At 40.3% G+C, this 19,590-nt stretch overlaps 1 protein-coding gene across 10 annotated transcripts in view; it reads left to right on the top strand.

The window, feature by feature from the left end:
* Window positions 1–15,760, top strand: part of RAB27B (RAB27B, member RAS oncogene family) — a 178,853-nt gene extending 163,093 nt beyond the window's left edge. For all 10 annotated transcript variants that reach the window (XM_010854800.1, XM_010854793.1, XM_010854799.1 and 7 more), the window contains 3 exons: window positions 4,439–4,542; window positions 7,860–7,983; window positions 9,502–15,760. In XM_010854800.1, coding sequence (XP_010853102.1) covers window positions 4,439–4,542; window positions 7,860–7,983; window positions 9,502–9,691 — 418 coding nt within the window. In that variant the 3' untranslated portion in view covers window positions 9,692–15,760. The remainder of the gene's footprint in view (window positions 1–4,438; window positions 4,543–7,859; window positions 7,984–9,501) is intronic.
* Window positions 15,761–19,590: the final 3,830 nt, after the last annotated feature.

Genomic DNA, 19,590 nt, shown 5'->3' with positions numbered 1-19,590 from the left:
ATGTCCAACTCTTGGTGACCCTATGGACTGTAGCCCACCAGGCTCCTCTGTTCATGGGATTCTCCAGGCAAGAGTCCTGGAGGGGACTGCCATCATGCCCTCCTCCAGAGGATTTTCCCTGCCCAGGGATGGAACCCAGTCTCCTGTGTCTCTTGCATGGCAGGTGGGTTCTTTACCACTAGTGCCACCCGGGAAGCCCATCCATGCTTTAAGTTACTTTAATTAAATAAGTTAATTAATTATATACCACCTTGTAATAAGACTTCCCTGGTGGCTCAGTGATAAAAATTCGCCTGCCAGTGCAGGAGACACGGGTTCGATCCCTGGGTCAGAAAGATTCCCCTGGAAAAGGAAGTGGCAAACTACTCCAGTATTCTTGCCTGGGAAAACCCGTGGGCAAAGGAGCCTGGCAGACAATAGTCCCTGGGATTGCAAGAGAGTTGGACACGACTTAGTGACTAAACAACAACAACATCTTGTGGTAAGGCGTGTCTTTTATTTTTGTCTCTAACGGCTGTTCTTCAATCCACTTGTGGCCTTCTCACCCCAACACAATTGTGAGCTTCATAAGAACAGAGACCATGCTTGTTTTCTCAGCCTTGTCTCTGGTGCAGTGACCCAGACAAGAGACACCCGGTAGATAGCAGTGTTGATTGTTTACAGCTGGGGGTGCAGTGCCATGATTTGAAGAAAATACATTTCTTTGAGATCCAAGCTTTCAAAGCGCAGAAGACCCCAAGCTAGTGCAGCTTTTCAATATTAGATGAAACAAAAATTGGCAATAGGTTGTCAGAGAAGATATATAGAAGGCACATACCTCCAAATTCTGCATCACATGTCTCACAATGTTTATGCTTGTAAACACTTCAGTCTTTGAAATGAGTCCAAAACATTCTCGCTTTCAGTGAGTGTAAACGCCAGGAGAGGTGCCGGGCCCTCTCTGTGAGCTCTTTTGACTGTGAATTCCATTTACACGCATCCTTCAACGCGGCTGGTTCCTCTGAAGTCGTTCCTCACAGGAATCTCTGTTCATATGTCAGTTTTGTTGTCACAAAGATGTATGTTTTATAGACCAATTTAATTCATTTTTGAAGAACTAATATGAGAAAATGTGGTTCCCATATGTCTTCGCACACGATATGTCGGCCTAGCATGATGGCAGGCTTCTCTCATCTGTCCCCTTAAGACAGCTGCTCTAGGAGAGAAATGGAAATACTAGGGATTGTCTTAGTAACACCAAGGTTATTCATCCCTTGAGAATTTTGCATTCTGTATATTAAAGTGTAGCTAAGCAACAAGATAAACAATGCCTCACACCTCAAGCCTGTGCCCGAGGATATCTGGCACTGTAACCCATGAAAGATAATGGTTATTGATAAAAGTCACATTATGGGAAGGAGGCAAAAGATCATACCCCTTATGTAAACCAAAAGGATGCAGAGCACAGACTTAGTTCTCAGTGAGGGAGGAAGAGCTATCATGTGCCCCTGGGATCTGTTTATTCATGGGGTCCTGGCATTCCACATTCTGGGGACAGAATGAGGTTGGTGGGTGCAGCTAGAAATAAATAAGATTACTCATGGAGTAAACCCTGGAAAGGCTTCCCTGGTGGCTCAGTGGTGAAGAATCCGCCTGCCAGTGCGGGAGACACAGGAGACATGGATTCAATCCCCGGGTCGGGAAGATCCCCTGGAGGAGGAAATGGCAGCCCCCTCCAGTGTTCTTGTCTGGGAAATCCCATGGACAGAGGAGCTTGGTGGGCTACAGTCCATGGGGTTGCAAACAGTCAGACAGGACTGAGCGACTAAGCACGAGCACAAGACCCTGGAAACTCCAGGGGCTCACAAGGGTCCTGGGGTTGAGTGGTCCAGGGTGTGAGCCTGGCTCAGAGCAGAAGTGTCCTGTCCCTGTTGCTATGGATGCAAAAGTGTTTGCTCCAATGCGATCTATCCAACAAGCACGTTTTAAAGTAACTGTCATGGGCTGTGTTAATGAGAGGGGAGTAAGGCACAGTAGATTTGTCCTCAGATGAGAAACACACACACACACACACACTTAAGAGAGGCCAGAGAACAGACTACTGTGGCTGACTTAGCCACACTCTTGTGGTTTAAGCAGGAGACAGTTTTGTGAGTACAGATAGTCCCCACAGAGAGAGAAACAACCATTCAATAAAAGCACTATAATCTCTGAGCTTCTAGTGACTGGTAGGAACAAATCCACAAGGATAAAATTGAGTAAGATTTTTGGTATTTCATAATCATCATGATTATATCCTACCAAAGAATCTTATTTTGGAAATAAATACTCTTAAATATCTCTTTTCTGTGACTCTATATTAAAAGTATTGTTTCTATTGAAGTCATTTACCTCCTTAATAATTTCATATCCTTTGCTATTTTCTATCTTTGTTTCTTTCTCTAAATCTGGCAAACACTTAATCATCAAAAAAATATTTCAGAGTCATGAAAACACAATGGATAGCGAGTTAAAAACACAGCTTCTTTTCTCTTGAAGGTTCCTGTCTAGGATGGGATTTGGACAAATCAACAATTGCAATAAAGCTTCAGGACAGTAACAGGAAAACAAAGAGTGGCTGGTGGCTGTCAGATGCACCAGGAGGAGTCCATAACCCAGATGGCGGTGTTGGGGAGTCTGGGGAAGTGATACTTCTATATATAAATATATATACTCATACACAATGTATGAGTGAACCTTTTCCTGGCGAACGGGGTGGGAGGTAAAGGAAGCCTGAAGGCAAGGTCACCCACAGGAATAACAGCGTGGGTGAAAGCCCAGGGGAGAGAGTGAACTTTCTAAGAACTTAAAGAAGCTCAGCATGCCTGTGGGTAGTCAGGAGATAAAGCTGGATAGAGGAGCAAGGGTCAGTTCATGCAGAGCCTTGGCGGATTACTGAAAAGTTCAGTCATTACCTTTAGAGCCAGGTTTCATCATCTAACATTTTTAGCAGAGGATTTATAGAATCAATAGGAAGAAATCGGGGAACAAGAGGACCCAAACAACACTGGAGACAGGAAGCCTGTTGAGAACGCTGTTGAAATTATCCTGGTGGAAGATAATGGCCTCGAAACTGGAGTAGTGGCAGGGTACGTGGAGAGAAATGAGAGGGTCAGGAGATATTTGTTGATTGCTTGTATATAACAGGTGAAGGAGAAGGAAGCTGTGGCACCCAAGGAGGATGGTGATGCCATTGATAGAAAAATCAGAGGGAAGGTGAGTTTGCTTTCAAATATGTAAAGTTGCTGGTACCTTAGTTTCCTCCAAGTGGAAATACCCAACAAGTAATTGGGCATACAAGAAGCACGGCAGGAGAGATCTAGACCTATAAACCTGGGTTCAACATATACACCAGGATAACTGAGCCAGCAGTGTAGACTAAATAACTCAGTGAATGTACGTAGAGGATGAAGGGATCAAGAATAGAACCCAGAGGAAACCCAAGAATCTACAAATAGGCCAAAATAGGTGACCAAAAAATTAGGAGGACATTTAGGATAGGATCTGCTTCTCTGTTGAGAGTCATGTGTCTTTCTTAAAACCAGTTGCCAGCTTCACTTCTTTATCAGTATAACCCAAAGCTTCTCTGGACCCCATGTGTCATCTCCGGTTTGGCCCATTGCACACATTGAAGTGGATTTCAGAGCATCTTCATCTTCCCTGAGGATGCTGGGGTGAGGAGGGTTGGAGCAAGAGAGAGCAAGTGCTTACACTGCACTATGATGGAGTGTATTCTTCAAAATCCTCCCTTAGAAATGAGTGTTCTTACTTTCCCTCCTCAACTAGTTAAGTCTCTCTGCCCTTCCCTCCATCCCCCTAATCATAAAGTTTTCTTTTCCTTTCTTCACTGTCTTTCTTCCTTCTCCTTAAGAGACATGCATGTTTTATTCCCAAAGAGTGCGAATAAAAGCGTTCTCTCACCAACGTTGTTTTTCCCTACAAAAGAACCCTAGTTCCAGCTGCTGACAAGTTGTGGTTCTCTGCACATAATCACAGGCACTCATTTCCAGCCTGCCATGTGCTAAGCTTCCTTCTGGCCACAGACAGGAAAATTGAAAAGTAGAAGTTAAAGTCTCAGTCCTGAAGTGCCTTATATTTTAACCGTGGGCCACAAGATGCCTGTGAGCCAAAGAGAGAAGGATTCCAAGAGGCTGTGTAAGCAAGCGTGTGATTGAAGGTTACAGACTCTTGCATGCATGCCTGCTGTGGAACGTAAAGCCTCAACCGGATCTTAAATCTACAACCAGATTGTCTCCTCTGACCCTTCAGCAGTCTTTCTGCCCACTCGCCCACTTGGGCGGATAATCCAGAGGGATGCTATGGAGAGTTCATATCTGAAAGGGACATAGTGTTGTTTGTATTGTCATCAGAGTATCCAGCGGACTAACTTTCGAAACTGTCCACTGTGTTTTCTTGGCAGATTCCGGAGCCTCACTACAGCATTCTTCAGAGACGCCATGGGTTTCTTATTAATGTTTGACCTCACCAGTCAACAGAGCTTCTTAAATGTCAGAAACTGGATGAGTAAGTGGGACTGAATAACTCCTGTTGGCCACGTTGGGACCCAACGGCTCTATCTGCTTCTTGGCCTCACAAGATGAAACCAGAAAAAGTCACAGGTTTAGTGTTGCCCGTGTCACCTTCAAAGTGGTGGCTTGTATGTGGCTCACCCAGAGTGGCTTGGAATTGGTTTTTCCTTTGACACCTTAGATGAATCACCACCTATGTGTAAGGACTTTATGATCGCAATGGACGGGCCATTCATTCCACTTGTGCAGTAAGTCTCGAAGGACTTCTCACAACTCAGCCAGCAGTCACGTCTACTTTGTCTAGCCTGGAGTGGACACACAGGAAGCACGGCATTTTCTGAGTAGGCACACTGGCACCTACAGTGTGGGCCCTTGCACATGGGTTAACTAAATAGTTAATTAACTCAGGGGTCAGTTAAGTGAGAAATTGTTTCAGAGCAGAGCAGCTGCATGAAGATACCATACAGTGTGTCTGTCAATAAGCTCACATTGAAATTTTACTTTTTTTGGACAAGTGTTCAGATATAAGAAAGACTGGTATAGAAAAATCTCCAGCTTTCATGGCAATTTAAACACAATAAAGCTTTGAATTAACCTAATCAGTTATTAAAGCCAGATTGATGTATGTCAGCACAGAAGAGTGGTATTTCGTTTTTCCTTTGTTTAAAATGGATGTAGCACTAAAGACCATATTACATATACCAGTTTTGAACACACTGGGACACACTAGCAATCCCATGGGGCTGGTGCTACTTATTTCTAGAGTTGTCGGGGCTGTCTGTGGCCAGAGGGCTATTTTTTGAGATCTGATCATGTTATCCCCCTACTCCAAGTCCTTCCGGGGTTTCCCACTTCACTTGGAATAAAATCCAGAGTCCTTTGCTGACCTCTAAGGCCATCAGGGAAGCCTGGCGTGCTACAGGCCATGGGGTCCCAAAGAGTCAGACACGACTCAGCAACTAAACAACAGCAAGGACCATCATCGTCGCTTCCTCTGTAATTCACTCTCACTCCGCCCCCACTCACTGGCCTCCAGCCGAAGGGCTCTCCTGAAAAGCACCGTCTTGTCTTGGGGCCTTTGGTCTCTGTTTCCTCCTGCCTTGATTTCTGTTTTCCTATTTACACCATTGTTAATTCTTTCACCTCCTTCAAGTTCTTGTTCAGACCCCATTTATCTCTTGGGAAAAGCTTTCCTGACCGCTCCATCTAAAACCGTTCTTCATCACTCTGTGTGCGCTAAGGACACTTTCTGCTTCATTTGGTCACTGCCCCCACCTGACATCATATATATGATATTATATCATATCATATTATATATTTCTTTGTTTTGTGGTTGTTGTTCAGTCACTAAGTTGTGTACAACTCCTTGTGATCTTGTGGACTGCAGCATGCCAGGCTTCCCTGTCCTTCATTATCTCCAGGAGCTAGTACTCAATTTCATGTCCACTGAGTCAGTGCTTCCATCCAACCATCTCATCCTCTGCTGCCCCCTTCTTCTTTGCTTACTTGTGGTTTTGATTCTTTCCACCTCTAGAATGTGAGCTCTATAAAGGTTCAAACTTGGTCTGCTTGTTCTGTTGCGATACCCCAGAGCAACTGGCTGAGTATCTGGCTGTGTAGATTCTCAAATATATGCATATCTTATTATTTCATATTACATGTAATTAATACTTTTATATATATATACACAGACTATATAATGGCTTTAAATGTAAGCTCGCCAGCACAGTTGTGCTAGTGGAGAAAAATACCAACAAATTCTGACTTATTTATTTGCTTCTCCAAATGAGTGTTCATCCTAGGATCTCTCTCCATTTTCTTTTACTATTACATTTCTTTATCTAAAGTGTTATTATTAGATAATAGATAATGTTTTGTTTTTATTATTAGATAATATTATTAGGTAACACACCAAATGTTATTATTAGATTCTGGGAGATAAGGAGATAATAAGGTTATTCAGTTCTTTCAGAGTGATTTATTCATCATTTTTCAAGGTAGATGAGATGCTCCCTTGCTCCTAAAATTTTCCAGGATACTGTTGGGATTTAAGATAATTAATTGCCATTTCTGATAAGACTTTAATTTCTAATATCCAAATAACTGGTGTTACAGAGTCACTTCCTCCTCTGGCCTCAACAAGGTTGCACTTAGCATGCCTTGAGGTAGACGGTAAAATAGTCCCATAACCTTGAAAATATAGGTTGACAAGGTTTTTTTTTTATCATTTCTTTCCTTCCTCCTTCCCTTCCTTCTCCTCCTCCTCCTCCCCACCCCCAATACCTCCCTTCTTTTGGAAAAAAGAGAAAAACAAATAACCTGTCTTAATATTGTTTCTACATGAATTTGTGGTGGTTCAAAAACACTCTGCTGTTATGAATCATTACCTTGGATTTCAGGAAAGAAAAATGTGGCAGCCTCCTGAAGGAAAGAGCAGACAGCCCTTCTACTTGAAGGGGCTTCCCAGCTGGCACCAGTGGTGAAGAAACCGCCTGCTAATGCAGGAGACAGACGAGACACGGGGAGGGGGCAAGATCCCCTAAAGAAGAGGTGGCAGCCCACTCCAGTCTTCTTGCCTAGAGAATCCCATGGACAGAGGAGCCTGGCAGGCTACAGTCCAGAGGGTTGCAGAGAGTCAGATACGACTAAAGTGACCTAGCATGCTTGCACATATACTTTAAGACCATGTTCTCTTATCTTCATTTATATTTGAGGAATAAATGGTCTGAAAAGCAGTATATTCAACTCAGGTGAACATTCCCGGATGTTCATTTCCAGGGGGTGCAGTGATAAAGAATCCGCCTGCCAATGCAGGAGACATAGGAGACACAGGTTCATTCAATCCCTGGGTTGAGATGATCCCCTGGAGAAGGAAGTGGCACCCTACTCCAGTATTCTTGCCTAGAGAATCCCATGGACAGAGGAGCCTGGCAGGCTACAGTCCATGGGATCACGAAGGGCTGGACATGGCTGAGCACACATCACCTCATCTGTGATGGCTGAGCACACATCACCTCATCTGTGCTCATCTCAGAGGACATTTCCCCACATGCAGAAGATCACCAACAGGTATTCACACAGGTGCTTCATATACACTCTTACTAGTCTTCACAGCCTGCCACCTGTGAGGCAGTATCTCCACGTTCTAGATGAGGAAACTGTGGCTGGGAAGAGTTAAGCACCTGGGCTAATTTAACTCATAAACAGCCAAGCTGGAGATGAACAATTCGATTAGGACCCTGAAGCATGAGCAGTCTTTTGACATCACTTGTTTATAACTAACTTGCTGGTTCCATCTGTTTTCTTTCTAAGGCCAATTGCAAGCAAATGCTTACTGTGAAAATCCAGATATAGTATTAATTGGCAACAAGGCAGACCTGCCGGACCAGAGGGAAGTCAATGAACGGCAAGCCCGGGACCTGGCTGAAAAATACAGGTAAGTCAGCTAATATTCTCTCACACACTGCTGCTTAGTTAGGGGGCAAGGTCATGAGACTGATATTCAGAGGGATCCCCTTGATTCAGGAATGACAGATGAATGAAAAAGATCTCCCAGAGGAATATATGTGATGCTTTTAATGAAACTATTTAACAATAATAACCACTCATATTTACTAAATGCTTATTGTGTGTTAGCAACTATTCCTAGACTTTAATTTAACCCCTGTAATTATATATATGAAATTTAGAGTTATCCCATTTGATATATGAGAAATTGAGACACAGAGAAGTTGAGTAACTTATGGAAGGCCATATAGCTCGTGAGTAGTAGAGCTTGAATTCAGTCCAGGCTGTCTGAGATCAGAGCCCATCCTTTTGAGCATTGTATTCTACAGCCTCTCAATAGCTACAAAACTCTAAGGAATAACTCCTGACCTGGATGTAATACTGTGATTATTATCCTGAAAGTGAAAGTGTTAGTCACTCAGTCTTGTCTGACTCTTTGTGACCCCATGAACTGTGGCCCGCCAGGCTCCTTTGTCCATGGAATTCTCCAGGCAAGAATAATGGAGTGGGTTGCCATTCCCTTCTCCAGTGGGTCTTTCTGACCCAGGGATTGAATCCAGGTCTCATGCATTGCAGGCAGATTCTTTACCATTTGAGCCACCAGGGAAGCCCAATTATTATTATCATAGCTAGCTTAAATGTCAGAGTACAAAACATTTAAACACCTCAAGTAGTTAGAAACTGACTCCCAAGGCAGAAATTGTCATTCTTTTTCAAATTTAAGTACTTTTGCCAAATGTGACAGTTCTGTACCTCCTTGAGAGTTTTACAAATAAATGTACGTGTCTTCTTGAAACTTTGGATTCTAAATAAATGTAGATTGTATTCACATGAATAACCTATGCAATGCCTGCCTAATTTCTAAATCAGACTTCTAGATAATTGATTGGAGGGAAGTAATTGTTGAATAGGCTTCCCTGGTGGCTCAGATGGTAAAGAACCTGCCTGCAATGCAGGAGACCTGGGTTTGATCCCTGGGTCAGGAAATCCCCTGGAGAAGGGAATGGCAACCCACTCCAGTATTCTCGCCTGGAGAATCCCAGACAGAGGAGGGTTGTGGGTTACAGTTCATGGGTTCGCAAAAAGTCAGACACGACTGAGGGATTAACACGCTAATAGTTTAATGGCAACATTGATCATTAGTCTGGCATATTTGCCCTCTTCATTTTTAAAAAGTCAGTGATGATGCTTGGCTTCAAGTACCTGAGCACCTCTTGTAGCAATTTCCTTGCCCATAACGCTGGTTACGCCCACACGAAAAAGCAACCCATCAGTTTTCACTCACTGAGGAAAACCAAGGATGTTTTCCAACTCAGCCAGCAAAATCGTGATTATTTCACAATCTCTCAGCCAGCCATGTTTTCACACGTGTGACTCACTGGCACATCTTGTTGTATCTTTTCTGGTTCCTTCCTTGCAAAAATATTTGTCATCTCTTCCATGCTAGCATACCGTATTTTGAAACAAGTGCAGCGACTGGCCAGAATGTGGAAAAAGCTGTGGAAACCCTTCTGGACTTAATAATGAAACGAATGGAACAGTGTGTAGAGAAGACCCACATCCCCGACACAGTCAATGGGAGCAGCTCTGGAAAGCTGGATGGGGAGAAGTCAGCAGAGAAGAAATGTGCCTGTTAGACTTTACCCCAGCCTCTGACCATCCAGAACCCAGGCAAACGTCACTTCCAAAAAGAGCAACAAACCCCACCATTGTTGTTGAGTAAACCGTGTATAATGGCATGTCTTTCTTTTCCTGCCAGAAAATTTTAGAAACCTGAATAGTCAACAGAGTTCAGAAGAGTTGACCAGTAATCCCTGAAGCCCCTCCAAACAAGATCAAGGATTTCCCAGTGTCATCGTACCATCATGGGTACTCAATTTGTTTTTTCATAAAGAAGATGAACATAGAAAAGAGTGTAGAAGAAGAGGTATCAGTGGGTTTTCCATCAGAACCAAAATTACCTTGTCACACTGGGGACAGGAATAGGTTTCTGAAGGGAGAACAGAGAAGGATGACTTTTTTAAAGGTTGGATTTACTTGTTATATAGAATCTGATTTGGACTTTTAGGTTTGCATTGAGGGGGACATATTAGCTAAAAGTGCATACACAATAAAGAATTCTAAGTGGTTCATTTAGAGTGACATTACTATGTATATCCTGTAAGCTGTGCTAGAATGACAACATTGCTGATAAGGTTACGAGAGGATGAATGTCAGACATCTGAGAATATGTAGGAGACTGTGTAATCATGCCATTTGTATATTCTTAATAAATGGCAGATAGACAAGAATAGGACTGTGAATGACAGAGGACAAGAAAAAGGCCCAGAGAGAGAGAGATGAAGGTATGGGAAAATGGCATTTGGACAACTGAAATTAAATGTGTCTCTTACAGATGTCTGGGAGAGTTACTTGGCCAAATTTCAGTCAAGCCAATTGGAAGCTGACATTATCGGTTGGCATTAAGAGAGTGCCCAGAGGTTTCCATTTCCAGCACAGTTTTAGAAATTGGTCTAGTGTTCAGCTTCTGGTGTAGTGTTCAGCTTCACATTTCACATTTCTTAGCAAATCATGATAAATAGTCACAAGGAGAAATTAAAGATTGCTGTTTATTAAATATCTCTTTATGAACTCAAGAAAAACTATTTAGCCTTAATTTTTTAGATAAAATATGCTGGTGATATGAAATAAAAAGTGACTATTAATTCTAAGTTTCTAATTTACGAAGTACTAGAAACTGTATCACATCGCTCCCCTCCAGCCTACACCCACCCCTGGCTTTGATTCAACTGTAAAAACACAGCTGTGTCACTTTGCAGATCAACAACTTCAGAATAATGATGGATCAATTTTATGGTCACTGAATTTTCATGTCATTCATCACAAAAAAGTTGATGATACCTCATGCCATATTGCAGTGTATTTAGCATCTGTTTTTATTTTGCCTGAGGCAAAATACCTATGGGTGAACTATATTTGGGAGTTGGCAGAGATGAATCTCTGTATCCTGTCTCACCAAAATTTGGTTAATGGCTTTATTTTTCCCATAATGCTGTCTTTTCTTTCTAAACATGATCACAAAAGCATTTTCCATTGGCCTATTCTTATGACTGTGTCGAATATTACATTGGTGTTTTATTTTAGCTTCTGATAAACATAAGCCATTCCTTTTAAATTTAAATGTTTCAGTCAAGCTTATCAATGACAAAGTCATCATATTCTGTTTTCTCTGTTTATTATGAGTATATGATTTTTCTAAAGGGTAGTTCCTCTTTGTAGAAAATTTTGCCAATTAAACTGCACTTATCTAGACTCTGTATATTTTTTGTTAAGTTACAAATGTAGGAAGCTCCAAATCCCAGTCCCCCACCTTTAACCTCCTCTATCAACCTCCATCTGGTACAAATCAGATTTTGGAACACAGATCCAAGGGAGTATCCAGCTGTAAGACCTAGACATGTGCCATGAATCGGGTAATTTGGAAGCTTTTAAGTCAGTCCCTTAACAGATTAACACAATCTCAGTGTTGACTGCCCAGGTCCTGGGATTCCTGCATGATGCCAGCTTCTAAAATTGGTCGTGAGGGGGTACTCCCTCCCGTGATGCGTTTCTCTCTGATGCTCTTCATGACCTCAGTGCCTGTGCCAAAAGGATATTAGGTATTAGCTGACATCAGAGATGTTTCCTCTGGAAGGAATATGAGCAAAACCAACATAAGCATTGATGTGGCAAATTTTGGTGAATTCTTGTGGTCATTAAATCGATTTCTCCTTTGGATTCAAATTGTGATGTCCCCTGCATTTCCATAATAGGAAATAATTAGACTTTCTAAAATCCAAGAAGCATTCTATTTTGGATATTTATTTTTTCTATTTATTTTCCAGTTATATGATTGATTTGCTTATGCCAAGATTCTGTTCCTGTCAGTTATTTAACAAGCTTTTTATTTAGGAACTATTTTAAGATTATTATTTGATAGCCATAGCACAAAGCAGAGGGTGATGATGCCTATAATTATAGAACTATTCCTATAAAAATAACAATTATTGGGTAATAATACCAAGAGGAACAAAATTAAAAACAGTCAAGAAAATTATTTTAAAATAGTATTCTACTTATAAATACTTGATCTAAAATATTTTATTCTCTGTTGAGTTTAAGACCCCAAAGTCTATGTAACCATTACTCTTTCATTATTTCAGAATTATTTATTCCATATAATTCATTTTATAATTTTAAATTGATCTGGAGCCATGAAGTATAAGACTGCTTTTGAAGAACTGCATTAACACCCAACAACATGTGTTACTTATTGTCTCCCAAATGCTTTAGTAAGCCATATTTTATTTTGGAGAATTATTTACAATGTACGTGCAGTTCTTTCTGATACAGAAACCATTTCTGAAGTGTTTACACTGGTTTGATGTTTACATTGTCCTAATCAGTGCCTCAGATACCTCCACGACCAAATTTGGCTATAGCCACATAGCTCGTTTCCTGTAATACCATGGTGTAGGAAGGGCTCACAGAGACATGAGTGCAGCTAAAGTTATTTTGATGTCTTCAGCAAAGGGTATAAGGATATTATTCGAATCTAAAGATTATTACCACCATCTCTTGGTCACTTTTTGGGAAATGGACATTTCTTGAGACTCTAACTGTGATTAGGTACAAGATTACCTTTTAATAAAAAAAAATAATCCTTTGGAAAATGTATCAGAGGGCAGTTGAGAGAACATGTCTGTCTTGTTGTGATGAGGATAAGAAGTCACAGATTCGTAGAAAAAATGCTGAATACTGGAATTTAACTTGTGGGTCTTGACATAAGACTTTTAAAACTCTGGCCAGTGACCACTCTAGCCAAGTTTCTATCATTTCCATATTATCAGCTATCATGCTACAAATAATTCAAAACCAGCATTTTACTAAAGTAAATATTTTCCCTGTTGTTTTTAACCAGATAGGACATTCTGTGTATCAGTGAGTGCTTTTGTTATGTTTGTAGTACAAGTTATTCTCTGCCAACCCATTCAGATAAGAATTGGGCAAGGGTTTTTACTGGCCCTTTCTTGTCTCCCTTATAAGAGAGAGAAGCTTTGACCATAAATAAGGACTGACTACATTAAAAAACATTTTAATAACAGCTGAAGTATTCTTTAAAGTGTAAATTTTGTGCACTGGGAATCAATAAATTTGATGAAGCTCATACAATTCTCACCAATGGAGTGGGTGCATTGGGTAGGAGAAACAATATGTGTAGAGAGATATAACTAGGTGTGGTATATAACCTGGAACTACAACTATGAGGGAGAATCCTCACCCATAAAGAATTTTAGAGTTTAAAACTCAAATTGTAAAGAGATCATATCAAAGTTTCTAGTTTCCTAACGTACTTAATAATTTTTTAAAAGGAAGATCTGTGAGCTATGTTAGCCAAAGCAATAGAGAAGTTGTCCTTCACCTTCTACTCCCAAGCTTTAAAGCATTAAAAGATATCTAATGTTTTTGAATATTTTAGGGAAAGCTTTATCATTTTTAAAGATACCAAGATGCTATCTATATTTAAAACTATTGTCTAGGAATTCGCCAAAAGCTATATTTTCTTCTTGATCTTTGACCAAAATGGTATAAGCTTATTTCTGGGAAGAGTGCTGAGCTCTTAAACATGGAAAGTAGATAGTATGCTATGAGTTGAGTGTTGTCTCAATGTTGTATAAATCTACAGAGACACTTGCCTCATAAAGTAGAACTGTTAGATGAATAGGAATTTTATGAACTTATTGCCTTGGAGTTCTTGGGTAAAGACCCAACCAGGATGATACTGTTGAGTAAGAACCATAAAGAAAGATTAGAGATTCAAGTTGTCTAAATAGAGTTTATAACTATGGGAGAACATGGAGAAGACCATACTTAAAATGTTGATTTTTATGTAGGGAAAAAAAAATAGAGAAAGGGTTATATATTTGGGGCTTCCCTTTTAGCTCAGTCGGTAAAGAATCTGCCTGCAAGGCAGGAGACCTGGGTTGGGAAGATCCCCTGGAGAAGGAAATGGCAACCCACTCCAGTATTCTTGCCTGGAGAATCCCATGGAGAGAGGAGCCTGACTGGCTACAGTCTATGGGGTTGCCAAGAATCAGACATGACTTAGTGACTAAACCAGCACCATGGCAAATATTTACCTATTATTTTTATCTTCCAAGTAGAAGTTTAGGCCCTTAGAACTAAGCTAATAAAAATATTTAAATACCAAATATTTCATGATTGGCATCAAAATTTGAGATGCTTAGACCCATTTTATTTATCCTATCTGAATCTAATTTCCTCATAAATTGCACTTTAATTTTTTAAGAAGTAGCATCACAAAGGCCTTTCTGCAGAGCTCTTTTTCCGTATTTAGTGAGAATAACAGGCAAACAAACAAAAAGATGAGTACCAAAATAACATGGTTATTTAAAAACTTGTCATCTTTCAAAGAAAAAAAAATGAAGAAATCATCTTTGAATTATTTAAATTTGTTTCCCAGTTCCTTTTCTTTCCAACAGGTCTTGGAAGTCATGGCTATTATCCCTCAGCAGACTTAGTCATTGGCAAATTCTGTTGGAGCTGCATGCCTGTTCTTATCCTAATGGATCCCTTATTTAACCAATGGCTATTACTGACATATCAAAATATTATTCATCCCTAGCAAAGCAATAACACATGCTTATCCTTACTCTTCTCTTCTCCAGGTTATTTTTTCAAGCACTCTTTGAAAGGAAGACTAGTATTATAGAAAGGAAAGTGTCCAGATAGAGGAATTTGGGAGCTGTGGGTATGTCATTAAATATGGCTTCTCCTCATATGAGGCTTATAAATCCTGTGTAACTCACAGGGTTCATATCAGGCTCCAAAGAGAACATATGTAGAAACTGGTTTATAAATTAAATTCCATTTCACAAACTGACACTATTATCCCAAGCTAAGAATAATAAAAATATCACAGTCATACTTTCACAACCATATGTTCACAAGTGTTATAGAAGGCACAAAACACTAATTCTAGTAGAGATACTGGGAACTTGAAATGGATAGTCAGCTCTGGTCATTGTCTTTGATTGAAAATGTTTAATATATCTCAAGTTATTGAAAAAACAAATATGAGTTCTATTTCATTCTGTAGGTCATCTTGTATTTCTTTCAAGGAATCCAATTACATTCTACATAGTATATTAAAATTTGGTCAAAATCCTCCTTGTATAAACACGGCTTTGTGTCCACAACCTTGTGAAAGATACTGACTGTATCTGAAATTATTTGAGGAAAGTAAGTTATCCTGCTTAATGTGTTAAAAGTAGACAACATTTTGGCCTAACACTGAAGTGCTTCACTGTATCTCAACAGTCTACATTTAAGTGATATTATCCTCATTTTTAGGCTAAGCACGTTCGATTGTTTTGTCTGTCATCTACTCAGATCTCTGTTTTGTCTAGTGCTATGAATGTAAATTAAAACCTTAAACATGGAGTTTTTATTCTCTGTGCCCCTGAATAGACTGTGGTGCCTGACAGACTGTCAGGGCATCATTTGGTTGTACCAAAGTTCTAGTAGCTTCAGAAGTCAGAGCATCCAATGATTTTGTGGTGTGTGGGTTTAAATATTACAGTCGAGAACTGTATTCAGTGATTGTTTCTGCACACTTTTCAAATAAAAATGCATTTTTATCATTATTTTGGGCACTCAAGGCAATCTTATTTCTGTGCTGTGGTCAAATGTATGGAGGATGGGGAACATTTAGTGAATACCAGTATGGAAACCATTTCACGTTAAATGTGATGTCCATTAGGAACTAGGAAAGAAATGATTTAGATTTCGCCAAGTGATTTTTATCCATCTCTCTAAACTTTCTAAAGTGTGAAAGTGTTAGTCACTCAGTCGTGTCCAACTCTGCAACCCCATGAACTGTAGCTGTCCAGGCAGCAGGCTCCTCTGTCCAGGGAATTCTCCAGGCAAGAATACTAGAGTGGGTTGCCATTCCCTTCTCCAGGGGATCTTCCTGACACAGGGATCGAATCCAGGGCTCCCACATTGCAGGCAGATTCTTTACCATTTGAGCCACCAGGGAAGGCCACATATTATCTGTTTAAAGACTGAGATTTTCAAGAGAACTTTTCTAATAATTGTGAAGGATGCACTTATAAAATTGGCAGTTAACATGTTGAAGTTATGTCAAGGTTTGTCAATACTTCAACGTATTATAACCTATTTCTTTCCCATAAGAAAATGCTGAAGATGGTCATATCTCCTTTAGTCACAGACGGGGAACAGGACTGATGTTCAAGGCCAGTTCAAGACCACAACCATGCATCTTACTTTTTAACGTTCATTTGCAAAGTTGTTCCCAGAGTTGTTCTTCCTCCATATGTTACATAGATAAGCTTTGCCAAGATAATCATGAGTTTTTACTTGAAGATAAACAACTCTCCCACAGTAAGCAAATAAATCCTTGGCACCATTCTCTCAACTTTACTCCCTGGTAGCAGTAATGCCTGGAGAAGGAAATGGCAACCCCACTCCAGTACTCTTGCCTGGAAAATCCCATGGATGGAGGAGCCTGGTGGGCTGCAGTCCATGGGGTCGCTAAGAGTCAGACATGAATGAGCAACTTCACTTTCACTTTTCACTTTCATGCATTGGAGAAGGAAATGGCAACCCACTCCAGTGTTCTTGCCTGGAGAATCCCAGGGACGGGGGAGCCTGGTGGGCTGCCATCTATGGGGTTGTACAGAGTTGGATACGACTGAAGCGACTTAGCAGCAGCAGCAGTAATGCCTGGAGAAGGAAATGGCAACCCACTGTAGTATGCCTGCCTGGAGAATCCCATGGACAGAGGAGCCTGGAAGGCTACAGTTCATGGGGTCACAAAGAGTCGAACACAACTGAGTAACTCACCACAGCAGTAATGCCACGTCACACAGGCAGAATCTTTTTTTCCTGGGTTCATCTTAAATAATTCAAGGTAAGTCATTAGAGATTTGCTTTTCCTAATGGGTTTATAGGGTGTAAAAATAGTCATAGCGTCCCCCATACTGAAGAAAAAGTAAGACCACCGAGAAATTCAACTGCAGTGGTAGGACTTCTCTTTTTAAAACTGTATATAAGGTATTTGTATGATCACAGTTTATGATACCAAGGAAAATTTTGTTTCCAATATGGATGGTTAGCTGTGCTGAAAGAATAGCTATAATAAGAGTGTGAGCATTACTCTTCTGTTAGAAACTCATGTAGGGGGCTTGCATTATGATATAGGAAGCCAACACACTAATTATAATTTGACTAAGGCTTTATTGTAAGTACTAGAAAGATTTCTGAAATCATCATCGCTTTGGACCATTTTTGGAGGTTTCTGAGAGAAAGTTTGCTTTTTTTTTTTTTAACCAAAAGTTTCAAAAAAAGCAGCAGACTTCAATCTCTTTAATTTCCTAGAGACATTTACATCATGAGCTCATTCACTCTTGTGAAAAAGTGAACCCAAAGGAGCGATTTGGCATCATGTTAGTTAAGACATTGGATTATGAACCCGTATTACCCAGCTTCATGGGCCCCCTTCTTATCCCTTGAATTCCGAGAGCGGTTCTGCCTGAGTTCTCTAGGCTGACAGGGTAGGTCAAAACAAGACCCAACTGAGCCTTTTAAGGGCAGTTTTCTCGTCACTGACCTTTCCACAGAACTTGGGCTTGCTTCATAGTCAGGGAAATGTAGGCAAAGGAGGGAATTGAGACACAGATTCCTGAAAATCATTAGCTTACCACTGCTAGGAAGTCAAAACCGAACTTGAAGGCTAACTTACTGAACAAATAAAGGGATGACTTATACAACATAAATGTGAAGGAATACATTGCATGAAAGGCGATTTAGATAATATTGGGGCTTATTCTTCACCTGCCCATCCAGCTGACGTCCTGGCTATTTCAGAATACGCCTGGCCTGTGGGACTCATGCACCTGTGCCCCCCTCTGTCTGGACCCCTCTTCCACCCAAGAATATCTCCTTCCACTCACTTCCCTAGCTTTCCTCCTATCTCTGCTTAAATATTACCATCAAAGACAGAGGTCTTATTTAAAATCAGCATCCTATGTAACTGACATCTATTCACAGTAATAGTTTCAAAGATCAGTCAATTAAAATTGGAACTACAGCTCTTCACCCCTGGTTACTCCCTATGCCTATCTTCTGCTTCACTTTTCTTCACAGTCCATGGGACGTCCCTGAGTGTATTATCTGTTCCTCATCATTAGAAGATATTTCCATGAAGACTGAGATTTTCCCCTTTTCCTTCTTCCCTACCACATGCACCCTCTCCCCTCTCCCCACTGCTGTTGCCTTGGCATCCAGAAGGGGCCTAGCAAATAGGGAGCCTCAATAAATATTTAGTGAAATAAGAAATGAGTGAATCTTAAAGACATGGCGCTCTACTGAAATAGAGCCACAGATGCAGATCACAAACATGGTCACAAGGGATAAGGGAGGGAGGGATAAAATGGGAGATTGGGATTTAAACAGACCCTGCGATATCTAAAATAAAACTAGCAGAAACCTACTGTATGGCACAGGGAGCTCTTCTCAATGTTCTGTAATGGCTATACGGGAAGATAATCTAAAAAGAGAGGATGTATGTATACGTATAACTGACTCACTTTGCTGTACACCTGAAATTAACACAACACTATAAATTAACTATATTCCAACAAAAAATGTAAAAAAGAATACATTGGCTAGAACAAAATTTAAGATACAAACACTACTACTTCCCAATGTTCCTCTGTACTCCTTCACACTCTTTCCCTCTCTGCCTATCCTCAAATACTGCTTTACACCCTGTCCCCAGAAAATCATATGGTATTGAATACGTCCTCTTTTTTCTGGATTTTTTTTTCAGGCATCATAATTTTACATTTATCCATAGTTGCCGTATTTGTGGTTTATTTTTATTGTTGAGTTATACTCCAATATGAAGGAAGGCAGAAAGGAAGGAAAGGAATGATAATGATTTTATGTGTTTAAAGAGTTTTTACTTACTGAAAGATTGGGTCCCTACTTTGATATTGATAAAGATCCTCGAATTATTTTCAGATCAAGTCAAGTAAGAATTTTCAAAGTGAAATAATATGAATCTGATAAGTGTCTGTATGTTCTTAATTTTATAATGCTACCATTTTCTCAAATTTAGAATAAAAATTTAATAGATTAGTTTTGCTATTAATTTGGATTCAGATAAAATTAGGAGAAAAATTCAAGGTGCTATCTAAATATCTGCTCACTGACAAAAATTATGGATTATATTATCATGAATTTACGCATAATACTTAATGTAAAAAGAAACAAAACCCACAAAATGACATCAGCTTTCTTTATTTTAAGGCATATAATAAGCAATTATTCAAATGGTATACGGAGAAGGCAATGGCACCCCACTCCAGTACTCTTGCCCGGAAAATCCCATGGATGGAGGGGCCTGGTGGGCTGCAGTCCATGGGGTCGCTAGGAGTCGGACACGACT

This window comes from Bison bison, unplaced genomic scaffold (assembly GCF_000754665.1).
Source record: "Bison bison bison isolate TAMUID 2011002044 unplaced genomic scaffold, Bison_UMD1.0 scf7180017864349, whole genome shotgun sequence".
In the NCBI taxonomy this organism is placed as follows: domain Eukaryota; kingdom Metazoa; phylum Chordata; class Mammalia; order Artiodactyla; family Bovidae; genus Bison; species Bison bison.
Note: the sequence above shows the minus strand (reverse complement) of the source record. Positions and strands in the feature narration are given on the sequence as shown.